This window comes from Papilio polytes, unplaced genomic scaffold (genome assembly GCF_000836215.1).
Source record: "Papilio polytes unplaced genomic scaffold, Ppol_1.0 DF824493.1, whole genome shotgun sequence".
In the NCBI taxonomy this organism is placed as follows: Eukaryota; Metazoa; Arthropoda; class Insecta; order Lepidoptera; family Papilionidae; genus Papilio; species Papilio polytes.
The window spans coordinates 887146-903462 of NW_013524711.1; the positions used below are offsets into that span (position 1 = coordinate 887146).

At 31.7% G+C, this 16317-nt stretch overlaps 3 protein-coding genes across 4 annotated transcripts in view; 2 read left to right on the forward strand and 1 right to left on the reverse strand.

The window, feature by feature from the left end:
• LOC106108016 overlaps positions 1-2205 on the reverse strand; it is a 28823-nt gene extending 26618 nt beyond the window's left edge. Inside the window, exon 1 of the mRNA XM_013289445.1 lies at positions 1809-2205. The gene's annotated coding sequence lies outside the window, so the exon portion shown is untranslated. The remainder of the gene's footprint in view (positions 1-1808) is intronic.
• Positions 2206-5003: 2798 nt separating this feature from the next.
• LOC106101922 (ras-related protein Rab-24) lies at positions 5004-10553 on the forward strand. Its single transcript, XM_013281336.1, has 5 exons — positions 5004-5320; positions 5794-5882; positions 7911-8037; positions 8493-8640; positions 9967-10553. Exons 1-5 carry the CDS (start codon positions 5207-5209, stop codon positions 10101-10103), a joined length of 615 nt encoding a protein of 204 aa, XP_013136790.1. The 5' UTR covers positions 5004-5206; the 3' UTR covers positions 10104-10553.
• Positions 10554-12722: 2169 nt separating this feature from the next.
• Positions 12723-15593, forward strand: LOC106100815. Of its 2 annotated transcripts, none has more exons than XM_013279961.1 (2): positions 12723-14772; positions 14867-15593. In XM_013279961.1, the coding sequence occupies exons 1-2, from the start codon at positions 14723-14725 to the stop codon at positions 15570-15572; spliced, it is 756 nt and encodes a 251-aa protein (XP_013135415.1). In that variant the 5' UTR covers positions 12723-14722; the 3' UTR covers positions 15573-15593. The 2 variants fall into 2 exon arrangements, with proteins under 2 accessions (XP_013135415.1, XP_013135353.1); XM_013279899.1 differs by having other exon boundaries at positions 12723-13720.
• Positions 15594-16317: the final 724 nt, after the last annotated feature.

Sequence of the window (16317 nt, forward strand, 5' to 3'; positions counted from 1 at the left end):
GTAAAGATGTCTTGTTTAAAAGGTTTATTTAAACTCTACTTGAGACTAACCTATATGTTATTAAGATTTTAAAGAGAAAAAGTGCTAAAAAAGTGGCCTTTAAAGTGTCTGCTTGACAAAATAAGTTTAAGAACCTCTATGTTTCTAATCCACAGGACAGAGTTTGTTAATTCTTTCATATGTTGTTCTATTACAATAGAAAAAGTTTCCGGAATAAATTTAAGTCTAATTTATAAGTAGGTTCTGCCTTAATTGGGTTTAATTCAATTGCACTCTTTTTTCTATTTTACAAGAATCTTCTTGAGATAATAAACAATGATTTAAAAGAATTGTGCTATTCATATGTGAAGCAATAACCAAGTAAGTAGTAGTTGATCTTCACCATCACCAGCTTGCTATATGTCCCCACCTAGGGGCTCGGAGCCTACCCTAAATTAGGGTGATTAGGCCATAGTCAACCACGCTGCACTGCGGGTTGACTTCACACATATCTTTGAATTTCTTCGCCGATATGTGCTGCATCACGATGTTTTCCTTCACCGTAAGAACGTCTGGTAAATTATGTACATATGAAAATTCGATAAATCGAAAATCACATTGGTACAGCGGGATTCGAACCCAAGACATGTAGATTACAAGTCAAGTGCTTAAACCACTGAGCCACCGACGCTCTTTGTGAGTTGATCTTACTAATATTACAAATGCTAAACATTAGATGGATGTTTGTTACGAGTTTGTAGCTGAAACTGCTGAAAAGATCTCAATTTGTCATAAATGTAGAGGACAGTACAAAACATATGCTTACTTTTATTATTTTTAATTTCTTGCTGTCGCAAAAGTTAGTTTCTATCAGTAGAACCTCAATAACTCAAACTTCGTTAACAAAACCTCTACTGTTTAGTGCAAATACAACCTCTTTGGCTGACAAGAATTATAAATACAGCCAAAGAGGTTGCATATTGGCCGCCAAGACCTCTATCATTAAAAAATATTAAGACGTAGAACAAAAAAGTGTACCAGATGTGACAAGAGAAAAGAAAGAATGTAAGAAATGTAAGCTTTAATAAATTGTATATTTTGTGTAAATATAAATAAAGCTGATTAATAACGGTGGTACTAGTTTACATTTATTCATCTACAACTTCAAAAATATGTTCCTTTCCCATCAGAGCACAAAATCTCTGCAACATAGACCCTTTATAACTTATATTTTGTTTCCCTTGGACTTTAACTTATTGAGTTTCTACTGTAATAGATTGATTTACTTTTACATACAAGTTTGACATCTTTAAAATCTTGTTATGTTAAGTTTTAACTTTGGTTTAAGTATATAAATAGTAGAAAATAAACTGCTGACACATTTACATCTTTATGTATTTGTATAATGCTATGTGAATTCAAACAATAGTCCTTTATCTGTCTGTCAGCAATGAGACTGTATGACATGTTTTTTTTATATTGCACAATAGACGAAATGTAATTATAACTCGTATATAAATTTAATATTTATACGGTTTCTTGAAAGTTCAATGACCTTTATTTCAGGTATATACTTATTAAACTCTTTAAAAACATACCAAATGTCATTGATATGTGTTGTAAACAATAATTGTATAAACAATAAAAATAACCTCAATTTTTTTGACCTAAACAAATATAGAGTACATAATAAACAACAAAAATTACGTAGAAAAATTTTAATAACTTTAACTATCAATATCGCGGGAAAACGGTCCGTAAAATTGTTTTGTAATTACTAAGTGTTATCAAGATATGTACAGTAGTAAAAAGTATCTAGAAGTACTCACCAAGAAACCATCTTAGTCGACGGGAAATAAAATGTAAATATTCTACACCCCCAACAAAGTTAAACTTACACAATAACAGATTAAGCTACAAATATAAGTTCATTTAAACTTAATTATAACAATGTATAGATTTGTAAATAAGTGATTTTTAAAAATTATAAAGATCCCAGCACATAAATCAATGCCCAACCAAATGGTGCTATGTTAAGACAAACGCAAATACATTAAACACACGATTTTACTAAATATTAAATGCACGCACTACATTATTGTGCAAAGGGATGACTTTTAAAAGTGATTACAAAAGTTTTCGACGTCGATTATCGGAGATATAAACAAAAAACGCGAAGCCACAAAACTATCTCAACGTCCATTTCTACAGCAAGAAGGTGATGCTACTGCCTACGAAAGGAGTGAAAAAGACGAATATATTTTCCTTCTAGCAACACAATAGGTTATCCGACCAATTTAAAACGCGCTTTTTGAGATAAACCAATACTAAAAAGACATATACTTTAAAGAAAAATGTTTTATTTTCGACTCTATTCCATATGAGTAAGATTTAATTTTGTTCAACACAAAATCTAGTGCCCTACTTTTAAAATGCTGTAACTTGTCTTTATAATAGTTAGGTTAATAATTAAAAATTCAAAAACTGTTAATTTTGTAAGTTCAGTATCAATTTTAGTACTATAATTATGTAGGTAAATTATAACATTTACCTTGTGATTATAATATAAAGAAAACCAGAAATAAACATGCAATTCTTTGACCATATAGCAACATTTACTGGGTGTGGGACGAGTGAACATTCAGAAGAAGGACAGTAAAACAGTGTGAAAAAGCGATAGTTATAGTTAGGTCGGGTTAGTGATGGGACTCGAGTGATTTTTCTTCACTCGAGTTACTCGGTACTGGTAACTTTCTCACTCGAATGCCACTCGAGTGAAGATAAGACTCGAGTGATGTTTATAGACGCGAGTCACTCGGAATATAAAAATCGAGTAACAAAACTTTTAAAACCAATATAACAATATTAATTTAACATAAAAAAATCATTTTCACGTTATCATGAATTTTACTCAAAAAATTTAAACAAAATGTGTAAAAATAGTATTTTCTTTAAACTAAACCTGTTTATATAATCAAGAAACCTTTTTATACAACTCTTAGTTGAATTTTTATAGTGTACTACTAATAAGTTCTTATCCATTTTAATTTATTCTAAAAAGTAATTTTTATGAAATCCAAATATGAACAGTTTTATTATGTTCTTACACAATTTAGATAACAAACATGCTTTAAAATTAACTTAAATGAAGCTTAAATAAACTCAACAAAACAACAGAAATATGTATTTTTAAAAATGTAAAAAAATTGACTTAAATTGCTGTAAGAATTTCTTACTCCGCTTGGTCTAAACCAAAAAAGTGGTTACGAGTCACTCGTAATTCGAGTCAACTCGAGTCACTCGCAACTCGAGTTGTCAAAAATTTCACTCGAGTCCGAGTAAGATAAAAATGACTCGAGTCACTCGAGTAAAAAGCAACTCGAGTCCCATCACTAGGTCGGGTGTTGAGTTGGCATTGTATTATTACAAGTTGCTTATCAAGAGTCGCGTTATCGCTTGAGCGAGGTTATTTCTTTTTGTATAGTTTCTCTTCATAATATTCATCAGAAGTGAACATAATAAATCTTATACTGCGCATTGTTCCCTTTCAATATTTCGAAATAAAACAATTTATTCTGATTCGATATAAAAATATATTTACAAAATGTAAAAAAAAAAATGTAATTAGGGCGAAATATTAACAATTCAACTTTTTCTCAAGTGTTACAGTTTTATGTACAAAACGTTCGTGATCCGTCCTCAAAAGTTTTAACAACCTGTTTTGTGACGCAATTAAAACCAACTTGTTTACAATGAACTGATTTATAAAATTTTAATTTTCCTCAACTTCATTTGCCTCGTATTTAAGTACCTAAGCAAAATGTTAAATAAAATTTTTATTTCTAACAATTAATTTCCATTTATAATCAAAAAACATTGATGAAACATGATTACAGATTCAATGACTATTTGCTAAAAAAAAAACTGACAAAACTGGCGCCAAAAGGTCATTGAACTTTCGTAATATTTTTAAAATTTACTTCTGTTGTACTCTAGTAAGTAGTACGGCGGCGCGGCGCCCCAATCCAGCTATGAAGTGGTATTGTTATCAGAAATATCGATCGTGTGCAACGGTGAACTTGAATCGACAATCAATACTTTGTCACCTAGAGTGGGGAAAAGCACTAGAAAGAGATAAAACGATGCTTGCCTAAAAATGTTTTATCTAAATAATTACCTAATGATTATGATTCGAGCTTGTAAATATTACAAGAGTTAGTTTTATTCAAATTATAAAACCGCCATCAGTATTTCTTGGTCTCAAAATGAGATAATTTAAAAAGAAACTCTTGGAGAAGGACAACAAAATAAAACAAACATAAATGTTGATCGTTTATAACTCTGTAATTTATGTATAAAGGCCAAGGTAAGGCCAAAGTGTGTCAAGAGGTCAAACTTTCGGCGGAGCATTTTGTAATTGTTCTAACGGTGAACAATGAAGCTCAAGAGATATTTAGATAAAATATAAGCCTACCCAACAAAATTAGCGCCTCTGGACATTAATGAAAGACCCTATGAACGTATTGGAAGTTTTCTTAAAATTAACCCAAGTCTGCAAGGTCGCGGATTCTATTCGACATTCACCTCCATTTATCTGAATAATGCCATCTAGCGGTGAATTTTCTATTTTCTCGGTCTTGTGTCATAGAACTTGTCTATGATATTCTTATTGTAATCTCTTTTGTTTACAATAGATAGGGTTGTATGAAAAATAGGAAATCGATTTTTTAAAACATTGCTTGTACAGTAATGTGTCAAAAAATTTATGTTGAATAAGTTGTATAAAAATGTCTGCATATCATTTGACCAATTTGTTTACATCGTTTAAATTAATGAATTTATATAATTAGCAATGGCATAATTTCATTATAATGAACTTTTGTGTACTTTGTCGTTTTCAAAACTCATATTAAGTTTAGGATCGATTCTATAATATCGATTTCGGTATGTCACATATCAATCATAGATTACAGAGCAAAATTCAAATGGACAACACTATTTGAGAAATAATTTTTGTTTTGTTTAATAAAATTGTTTATTTATAACAATTTAAAGTTATTTGGAGTATATAGATAGGATTATAAAGATTGTTTAAGAGTAAAAAAGTGTACATACTTTCATGTTTATGCCATTACATGAATTTTAACTGATAATAAGATTAATATAAACAGTCAAAGTTATAGTAACGATGGTGTTTGTGTGAACATATATAAATATTGTTGAAAAAATGAGTAGATGCGATTTTAAAATCGTTTTATTGGGCAGTGAACATGTTGGAAAGACAAGCTTGGTGCTACGCTTCGTTAATTGTAGATTTAACGCGAGTACACCTTATCAAAACGTAAGTAAACATTCAAAACAACTTATTTACTTTTTACTATGATTCATCTCTTTGTTGTTACTGAAGCGACATATTTTTTATCTACATTCCTAATCTCATCTTACTAATATTATAAATGTGAAAGTTTAGATGGATAGATGGATGGATGTTTGTTACAGTTTTTAGCCTAAACGGCTGGTCGGATCTCTATAAAATTTGGCATAGGCTACTCATTTTCTTACTTTTTAAGAACGCAGTCGCGTGCGAAAGGTAGTATAACCTAAAGATTTTAATATAAAATGGACGACATATTTTAAACAATAGTACTTCCTTTAAGTTCTAATAAATATGTACTTAAACCTCAGTTTAATCCAATAAAGAAATCAATTTTAGTACTGGATCACAACTGGAATAATACACACACTGGAATGCAATTGGGATGCAATATGAATAAAAATAATTAAAATTTTCAAATATACTTTTGTACTTTCCAGACGATAGGAGCGGCATTTTGTGCAAAGACAATGCATTCTAATGGCAAAAACTTCAACGTTGGTATCTGGGACACTGCTGGTAGTGAGAGGTATTTAGTAAATAGAATTTTTGTACAAAATTTTTATAGCAGGCACTTACAATCACTAAACAATAGCACATCTGTTGTATGATTGTCAGTTGTTTCAAAGCCTCAACTGTTTAGTTGCACAACTAAAAATCGAGTAGTGTACACACCATATAAGCTCCTAGGAAAGAGAGACCATACAGTTTTTTTTTTAAACATAAAATGGCAAATGAGCAAGCGGCCACCTGATTCCGCCAAAATGGCGAAGCGACTGCTGCCCATAGACATCCGCAATTGCAGATGCATTGCCTACCCTTATACGACGGAGGAGGAGACGTACATAAAGAGGATATTTCCCCTTCCTGTGCGTCCTTCCTATGCATCTCCTCCACCGTCAAATCCACTTCCCCTTCCCAACCTCTCCTTATAAATAAAGGGCAGTAAAGAGAAAGGGACTTAAATTAGGCCTCCGGCACCACACTCATCAGACGAAACATGGAATTGCTTCCATTTCACATTTGTCTTCTGTGTGGTCGTGGTATTACTGGGGTGTGCCGGCCCATTCGTGCTAAGATGTTAAAGCGGGCACTACCACTATAGATAGAGAGATAAATAGAGATACACTGTAAATAGAGATTGTGCACACCATATAAGCTCCTAGGAAAAGATAGACTAAACAGTTATGTGATTGTTTAGTCCATGCAATCTTAGGGTGAGACACATGTAAATAAAATTAGTAGTTGTCATGTGTATTCCCAGCCTTACAAACTTCTTTGCAACCAGACAAAGATCTATGCTAGATTGGGGTTAATAGTGGTAGTGCCCGCTTTAACATCTTAGCACGAATGGGCCAGCACGCCCGGTGTATTAACACGACCACACAGAAGACAGGCGTGAAATGGAAGAAATTCCGTGTTTCGTCTGATGAGTGTGGTGCAGGAGGCCTAATTTAAATCCCTTTCTCTTTACCACCCTTTTCTTATAAGGAGAGGATGGGAAGGGGAAGAGGATTTGACGGTGGAGGAGATGCATAGGAAGGAGAAATATCCTCTTTATGTGCGTCTCCTCCTCCGTCGTATAAGGGTAGGCATCGCATCTGCAATTGCGGATGTCTATGGGCAGTTGCTTCGCCATTTTGGCAGATTCAGGTGGCCGCTTGCTCGTTTGCCACCTAATGTTATAAAAAAAAAATATAAGTTATTCTAAGTTTTTTTATATCTATTTCACATTTGTTGTTTCTCTGATGATGCATACATCTTTATTAGTGTACATATCTGAATTTTCTTTCTTTCATAGAATATCCCTTGCAACAGTACATACTTCCTCTACCTTTATAGTAAGATTAGCTGTTGCTCTCGACTTCTGCGCCAAATTAAGATAAATAAGTAGCCTATTATATGCCCTATGTCTATGTCAACTACCCTTCCGTGAAAGTCTGGTCGAAATTGTCCCAGCCATTAAACGCGGCATGCGGACAGACAGACAGAGACAAAGAAAATTAAATGCGATTTTCGTTAACAGCAATGCAAATACATCACCTTTCCGAAATCTGGAATTTTTCCGATACACACAGACACTCCAATTTTATTATATGTATAGATTTGATTTTAAAATTAGATGTTAGAGTGTGTATACTAAAATGCCAAATGGATCTAGACATTTAGATACATGTAGAATATGGTCAAGAAAAGAACACATAGGCTTTTTTTTTAAATCCCATGCTGTCATAGCTGTGGACAACATAACAAAGATAAATAGAATAAATGTGTTATTTTTGTCTACTCAGTCTATTGTGTCTTTGCCCCTGTTAAACCTAAAGTTGTGTTCTGTAGCAACTTTGCAACTGTTGCTCGTGACTTCGCCTGTATGAAATAAAAAATTTATTAAAAATTTACCATTCTAATGGTGAAAGATTTTTTTAAATCGATTTAGTAGTTTTAACGTGAATCGAATACATAGAAAAATACAAAATATCAAAAATACAAATCTTTCCTCTTTATAATATTAGTATAGACTTGAGCCTTTATGTCATCTTATACCTTTATATTTCAGATATGAAGCGATGACTAAAATGTATTACCGAGGTGCGCATGCAGCGATCATATGCTATGAACCATCTTCTTATGCCTCCTGGACTCGATTACGGCATTGGCTGCAAGAATTAAGAACTGTGGAAGAAGTGAGTCTTAAAATTTATTAAAATTAATACTTACATTCATGATTAAAATATTTTTGTATATCACTAGCTGTTCCCGTGCGGCTTTATCTGCATGAAATTATAAAAACTTTATTTTATTGTTTATATTTGTCAATTTCTCAATTGAAAATGCCAAAATTACCCTTACTCAATGTTGGCAGCTTGTAGTTTACGATCTCTTTCCCATATGTAGCGTTTTTTTTTTATTTATTTACCCCTTAAGTATGGTAGTGTGGAAAAATATAACTTAAATTTTGTTGTAAGTGTAAAAATTTTTATTAAAGAAGGAATTATTCATAAAATATGCTGTGATTGCTGACATCCTACACCACAAAGTAGTGTGTGTTTATGATTTATTAGTAAAGTATAGTATTTACTTTCAGGTTAATTTGCCATGTATTTTTAAGTAAATATATCTTAATTTTTTTAATTTCCAGGATTGCAAAGTATATCTATGTGCGACTAAGAAAGATCTTCTTGACTCCGGAGTTGTGACACAGGAAGTCCCAGAAGACATAATAGCAACATACTCGCAGGGCTTGTCCGGACATTTCTGTACATCAAGTAAAACTGGAGAAAATGTTGGTAAGTGAATGACATTATTGGTTTCTCTGTTTCTTGTATGCTGTTCGCGATGCAATAAACCTTTTTGTGTTCATACTTATAATACTTTTTTAAAATAAGAATCTATATTTTATTTATTAACGAGCTGTTGCCCCCGACTTCGTCCGCGTGGTATTAGAAAACATACGAACTATATAAATTACAAAAAGCTACATATCCCGGGAACCGGACATTTCTCGGGGATGAAGCTTATCCCATGTGTACTCCACACTTTGTTTTATATCTGTGACGAATTTCAAAAAGATATGTGGAACCATTGCAGAATGATCGAGTCAACATTAAAAAAGTAAATTACGAATCCCACGGGAACCGTAACTATTTCCGGGATAAAAAGTATCCTATGTGTTCTTCCAGACTATCCTCTACATCTATGCCAAATTTCATCGAGATTCCTTTAGCCGTTAAGGCTACAGACATCCATCTATCTATCCATCCATCCAATCATTCATCCATCCATCCATCCATCCATCCATCCATCCATCCATCCATCCATTCATCTATCCATCCATCCATCCATCCATACTTTCGCATTTATAATATTAGTAAGATTATTTTTGTAAAATAATTGAATTAGTGTTCAATAAGATGTCACAACGCTAGGCTGATTTGTACATACATAAATTCTTGCCATTTTTATTAAAAGTTTTGGTTATTTTCTTCTTATTTATTCTTCGCGCGTTTCTTCTTGTTCATAGTCGTCTCTTTCATATGCTAATTGTTGCTCACCACATCACATCACCAGCTCACTCTACGTCCCCACTGAGGGGCTCGGAGCCTACCCTAAGTAAGGAGTGACCTGTAGATTACAAGTCAAGTGCTTAAACCACTGAGCCACCGACGTTCTTAATTGTTGCTCGCGTCTTCCGAAATAAATATAGCCTATGTTACTCACAGATTAATTACCTTTTTAATGGTGAAAGAATTTTTTATATTGGCCCAGTAGTTTTTGAGTTAATTCAATACATATACAAATAAAAATCTTTTCTCTTTACAATAGTAGTATAGACTTTCTGTTGCTCGGCACTTAGTTTGAAATTAAAAAATATAGCCTTACTAATAACATAGCAATTTATTGGTGAAGGAATTTTTGAAATCGGCCTAGTAGTTTTTGAGTTATTTCAATACATACAAAAATACAAATCTTTCCTCTTTCAAACACATTAAAAAAGTTTAAGTAAAACTTAAGTATTTTATGAAAATAACACTTTTTCTTTATGGGTACATATTTTCTCTGTTATAAAAAAAATCAGGAAAAGGCAGACACTAAGCTGAAGTCTTATTTTTCAGAGGAATTATTCCAGAAGATAGTAGACGATTGTGCAGAAGATAGAGAAGTAATGAAGAACGTAGAAGAAATGAGAGTGCAGCTCGCGAAAGAAGAAGCGGCTTATAGATCTAAGAATAAAGAATATTGTTATTGCTGATATATCCGACTCGAAGGACCAAGTAAGATATCGACATTTAATATTTTTATATTATAGAAAGGAGAACAAAGAAAAATTAATGTTTTACGCTTAAAGTTGCTTGTAATTCGTATTTTTCTATTACGATTTTTTAAGCAAAGTTTTTAAAATTGCTTTAATGAAGACAAACTAAATTTTGCAATAACCTTATTTTTATCCAATATGTAAGAGTTAGTGTAAATATGTAACGACATATTTATATAAAAAGGATAATGAAATTTAACGACCAAATTCTGAAACGAATTTCAAATACTTTTCTTTGTAAGTACAGCTTACAATCAGATGTGAATAAGTCGATGGGATTTCAATTTTAAGGCCTCAATATTTAAGACAAGGTGTTAAAAATATTAAAACGTAGCCTATATCACTCATTGATAATATAGCTTTTTAATGGTGAAAGAATTTTTGAAATCGGTCTAGTAGTTTTTGAGTTATTTCGATACATAAAAAATCCAAAAATATTTTTTGTAACATCAGTATAGATGTTGTTACATATTTTAATGTCTTTTCAATGTAAGGCCGCTTTTTTTTGTTTTTTTTTCTTCTTTTTTATTTCATTTTTGTAGCTTTACTATTAGTTGTTAGAGGTTTCCTAAATTTTTGTGATATGATATTGAGGCAGCTTAAAAATTTCAAACCAAAGATTAGTTTTGTGTATTCGGGTGTATAAAATTTTCTTTTAAATGCTTGCTCTTAAATATTTTTGACATTTTTATATAAAACAATAAAGAAAATTCTTTTAACTACTTAATACATCTATATCTATATGGATTTTTTTATTAACCACAGGCAATCAGCCTTTACCTTCACCATATCGAAGTGATAATATAAAAAAAAAACTTTTTTTTTTAAAAAGTAGAATAAGATATAAAAAAGATAAAAAAGAAGACGAAACTAAAAACCTCATTCAACAAAATCTGTTATTATTATATGATGTTGGACGTTACAATAGTAAATTCCATTACTAATATTATAAATGCGAAAGTTTAGTTGGTTTGTTAGAGTTTGTAGCCTAAACTGCTGAACGGATCTCGATGAAATTTGGTATAAACGTAAATGACAGTCTGGAAGAACACATAGGCTACTAATTTTTCTTTAATGCCACCCGGACGGAGTCGCGGGCAGCAGCCAGTACAAACATATAGACAAACTTCCACATGAAATATTGTCCTCTGTCAGTCGGGTAATATAACGACGATCATTCGCGTAACTTATGACGTCATTGTATCAAGGTCCCATGTTACATGAGTATTATATCTATATTTGTATTGTAATTGCTTTAATTATTTAAGATAAAATAAACATATTTTATACAGCAGATTTAGTTTTTTTATTGTATGGAAAACTACCTAAACTTTGCTCTTTTAGAGACAACTGTATAGGCTGTTGAGTACTCATGTAATTTGCTTAAAGAAGTTTCTAATTTAGTTAAGTAGTTTTTGAGTTTTTTGTAGTTTTTAAGTTTTTTGTGAAGATTAAATGTTTTTATGTATTGGAAATGTCACTTTACCCTTACCTTAGAAGGATAATTAGGACTTCGGCACCAATCATCATACAAAACGTAGAATGTCTAGACTAGGGGACCTAGCACGAAAATTTCCTAGCATTTCGTTACTATTAGATTTGTGAATTTATCGTAAAATAACCGACAAATGTCAATACTCAACATCGATCGTATTATTTTTATATAGAAAATACAAATTTATTTTGTACTATTCCGATAAAATTTACGATTTAACTGGAATATTTTTATTGATACGTGTATGAAAATGAGAAGTGCCCAGTGTTTTCTTATGTTGCAGTGCTATGGTAATTATATTTTAAAACGTTTTTATTTTAATTAGTACTAGCTGTTCCCATGCGACTTCATCCGCACGAAATTCTAAAAAATTCATCTTATTGTTCACATTTGTCAAATAATCGATTGCAAATGTCAAAATGACATGACATCTCAAACCATGGCAACCTCTCTTCCTTGATGTTGGCAGCAACTTATGGTCTCTTTCCCACATTAGGGTTTTTATCCAAAATATTTTCCCCTAAGTTTAATAGTGTTAAAATATATAGCCTAAAGCGTGACCTAAGTGTACGGCTTTTTATAAAAAAAAAGGGTTATTCGAATATATGCTGTGATTGCTGACATCTTAGGCAAAAAAGAAGTGTGTGTAACGCTTTGTTACATTAGTATAGATATTTGGGTTAAATCAGACGTGGGTAGGTCAATGATCCACTGGGAGGCAGACTGATGGTCAAAGGAGTGGGGAGTTCTTTTACTTTTATTTTTTCTGACTACGATAACAGCGTCTCTCAGATGCTAGATTAATTTTCTTCACCGTAAATAGTAAACATATTAGAAGAGAAACTTGTAATTTATTTTTTATTCCCCAGTAGTTTTTGAGTTATTTCAATACATACAAAAATACAAATCTTTTCTCTTCATAAAAATAGTACTAGTTTTCGCCCGCGACTCCGTCCGCGTGGAATTAAACAAAACAAAAGTAAAGCCTATGTGTTCTTATGGTATCCTTTACAACTATGCCAAATTTTATCGAAATCCGTTGAGTAGTTTAGGCTACTAACGAACATCCATCCATCTAAACTTTCGCATTTATAAGTAAGATAGATTAAGAAATAAATTTGATATATAAAATTCCAGTAATTACTCTAGCTACCAAACCGAGAAGTGTAAACCTCGCTTTAGAGACGACATTTGAATTCAATAATAAACAAGATGTGTCGATTATACAAAAAGTACGCAATTTCCTTAATAAAATAGAAAATGCCGTTGACACGAAGTTAGCTAAACGAAACGGAGAGACGACGGAATTCACAGATTTCTTACAAGATCTAATATCAACAATAAATACGTATGAGGATGATGATTTTAAACAAGTATTTAGAGTGTTAGACGATGTTGTACATAATTTTAAAACTAAAGATAATAAATTTAATGAAATATACAATAATAGATTGAAATATCATCTATCAGATATGTTGAAGAAAATACATAAAGCACCAGCTAAATTTCTAAGAACTCAATTGAAGAGGAACATAAGAGTGATGAAAAGAAAGGATGTAAATATTGATTTTTTGAAATTTTTAAATATGATCTATAAGAAAAAATCAAATATATTGAAACAGACTTTGGATAATTTTAAAAATTACGGTAAAAAAACACGAACATCAGATGTTAGTTTGAATTTGAGAGATATAATACAGAAGGCTGTGAAATCATTAGTCAACGATAGATATACCAATTTGAATGAAGGTTCACAAAGAGACGTTCAAACGTGGATAAAAACATTAACGAAAAATCCTGAACATGATGAAATCAATCAAAAGGAAATAACATCAAAAAAAACTTATAAAAAGAAGAAACATGTGAACATAAAAAAATATTCGTTCGTAACATTATATCCGGAAATGATTACTTACAATATAAAATATTTAGATGAAACGACTAGAATGAAAAAGGAAAAATATCTTAAAGACAAATATGAAATTAAAGAATTCAAACCAGTTTTTAACGACAACAGTTCTAGTTTGGAATACAGCTGGCAAACTCGACCAACACAAAAGTATGTAAAATATTTTATTACCAGCTATTGGTTATTAGTAATGTTAGGAACAAAATTAATACCGTGCTGTAGAGTTGGCGCAACTCTATATTATCTGCATAAACGTCATGTCCCTAGCTGACAGCTGTCAATGTCACTAGAAGTATGGATAGATTTGTCGCGCATCCTAAGTCTGGCGAGAAGTATTACTCTGAGTTTAAAGCGACAGTATCAATTAAATAAGTTGTCTAATAGTAATTAGATTAATTTTAGGAGGTAATACAGTAATTTGTGATAATTTTAACCCCTATATGCATTATACAAAAGTTATTTAACATGCCACTTCAAAAATGTTTGACGTTTAAGAGATAAAAAAATCAAGATTACTCGGAAATGGGTGACTTTTGTATAATGCATATACTGGTCATTATCACAAATGATCCCAACTACCTCCTAAAATACGACTAATTACCAATAAACTTGTGTAGAGGAAGTTTGAAAGTAGTGCTAGTGGTAGAGAAATTGAGAAGCAAAAGGTTAGCATGACAAGAAAGAATAAAGATTGAATGTGGCTACAAAGGTAGAGGAAAACTTAATGTATGTATGGATTGTATGAAAGATATCCTCAAGGGAGTGAATTCAGATATGACCGTTGATATAGATGTATGGAAGCAAATTTTTTTTGCCCGAGGGAAATGCATCTTACGCATACTCCTGCAGGGGGGGGGGCAGTAGTTATGTGGGACTTTCCCCCCTATAATTGGGGGGCATACCCACTAAACCCCTCCGTTCCTCCAACGCCTTAAGCCGAGGCTGCGGGCACGCTTTCGCTTACGTCCGCGTCCAATGGAAGCACATACTGTACCTACCGTCCTTAGGGACAAGGCCAAGTTGATGGATGAAAGAGTATGTATGTATGCTTTTTAATGCTTTATTTACAAACAAGTAATTAAGTCGATTACAACTATACAAGAAGTCGGTCAAAAAGGCTTGAAGCCTAACCTTTCCATTCCTACTTTTATAATGAATGTATGGGAAGAAGAACTTGACTTATCGTGGGATGGGACGCATAGGTAGGAATATTTTGGATGTCTATGGGCGCAGTCTTCTCGTCTGCCACCTTTTAATGTTTTTTTTTTATTTCTATTTTTATTTTTTTTAATACAGGAAAAGAGTAACACCATTCTGGCAGACAATACCTAAATCGGTGAAAATGAGATATCCGAAAAATAAACCGTTCGGTATATACAATAATCCGTATAAATTTCAACTACCGTATATGCTTAGAAGAACTGAATTAGACGAATCAAATGGTACGAAAAACGAAACGTGTCCGAAAGAAATTATGTCCGCGAATTATCTGTCAAAGATAAAAAAACTCGAAGAGGAGTTACAAAGAGTAAGGGAACAATTGAAAGCAAAAGTTACCACATTAAAAAAAGACGGCGATACAGATAATGTACAGAATAAAAATAACGAATTATACTTCAGAGTATCAGATTTATCGTCACCGGTGACTATAAAAGATGTAACGAATAGACCGACAATGATCGAATTTAAGTCGATATTAATAAATAATACGATAGAAAATAAAACTAATGACAGTGAGGAAGTTTCTCATGAATCGAGAGAAATGTCATTCGATTTACCATACAATATGACGTTCATAGATCATAGAAATCATTCAATTTATATAACAAATCAAACGTCTATGGAATTATTCTCACCAGAGACAACGTTGGTTGTGAAAAATGTCACAATGAAACCAATAAATAAACCATTAGCTATAACAACTAATTTAACTGATGTAGAAGATACGACGATATATTTTAAAAAAATTAATAATACCAGCCATGAAGCTATAGATCATTAAATAAAAAAAAAAACTATTTTTGTCGAGAGATCGTCGATTGTTTCTCAGTCAATTCAACTGTTTAGTTGCACAACTAATCGAGTAGTAACCTCCATGTAAGCTCATAGGAATCAAAGCGCGACGAAACAATTGTGCGATAGTTTAGTTTCAAATGTGCGCACGCTTTTAATCGGATCTTAAAATGTCCGCTTCGTAACCATTTTACAATGACAGATAACAATATTTTAATGTAATTTGGAGTTTAATCCTTTGTTTCCGTGAAATTTAAAAAAGATAACGTAGATTTGTAATGGTGAAAGAGTTTTCGACTCAGTAGTTTTTTAGTTTATAATTTTAGTGCAAGGAAATAAATAAAAAATATAATGATTACTTTTTTTATTATAGAGTGTACAAAAATTACATTTTTTTTTAATTATCTACATATAAAAAGACAGTTTTATAGATTAAATATACACAAAGGGTGTGTAGAAAAATATCTTTGATTATATTTCTTAAAAAATGTATTTATATGAGTTTTATTATACAAAATATTTATTCGATTTTTATAAAGTTTTAAATAGTCTATATGTCATTATAATAAATGCGAATTTTGATTTTTTATAACGTAAATGCTTATATTGCTTTTTTCTTTTTTTTAAATATTGCTTTTAATTGTGTCATTCTTAGATTTCTAAAAAATTACAAAATTCCATAAAAATATGGATTGTTAACATCGAAAAATCTAAAATATACAATCTCATAACAT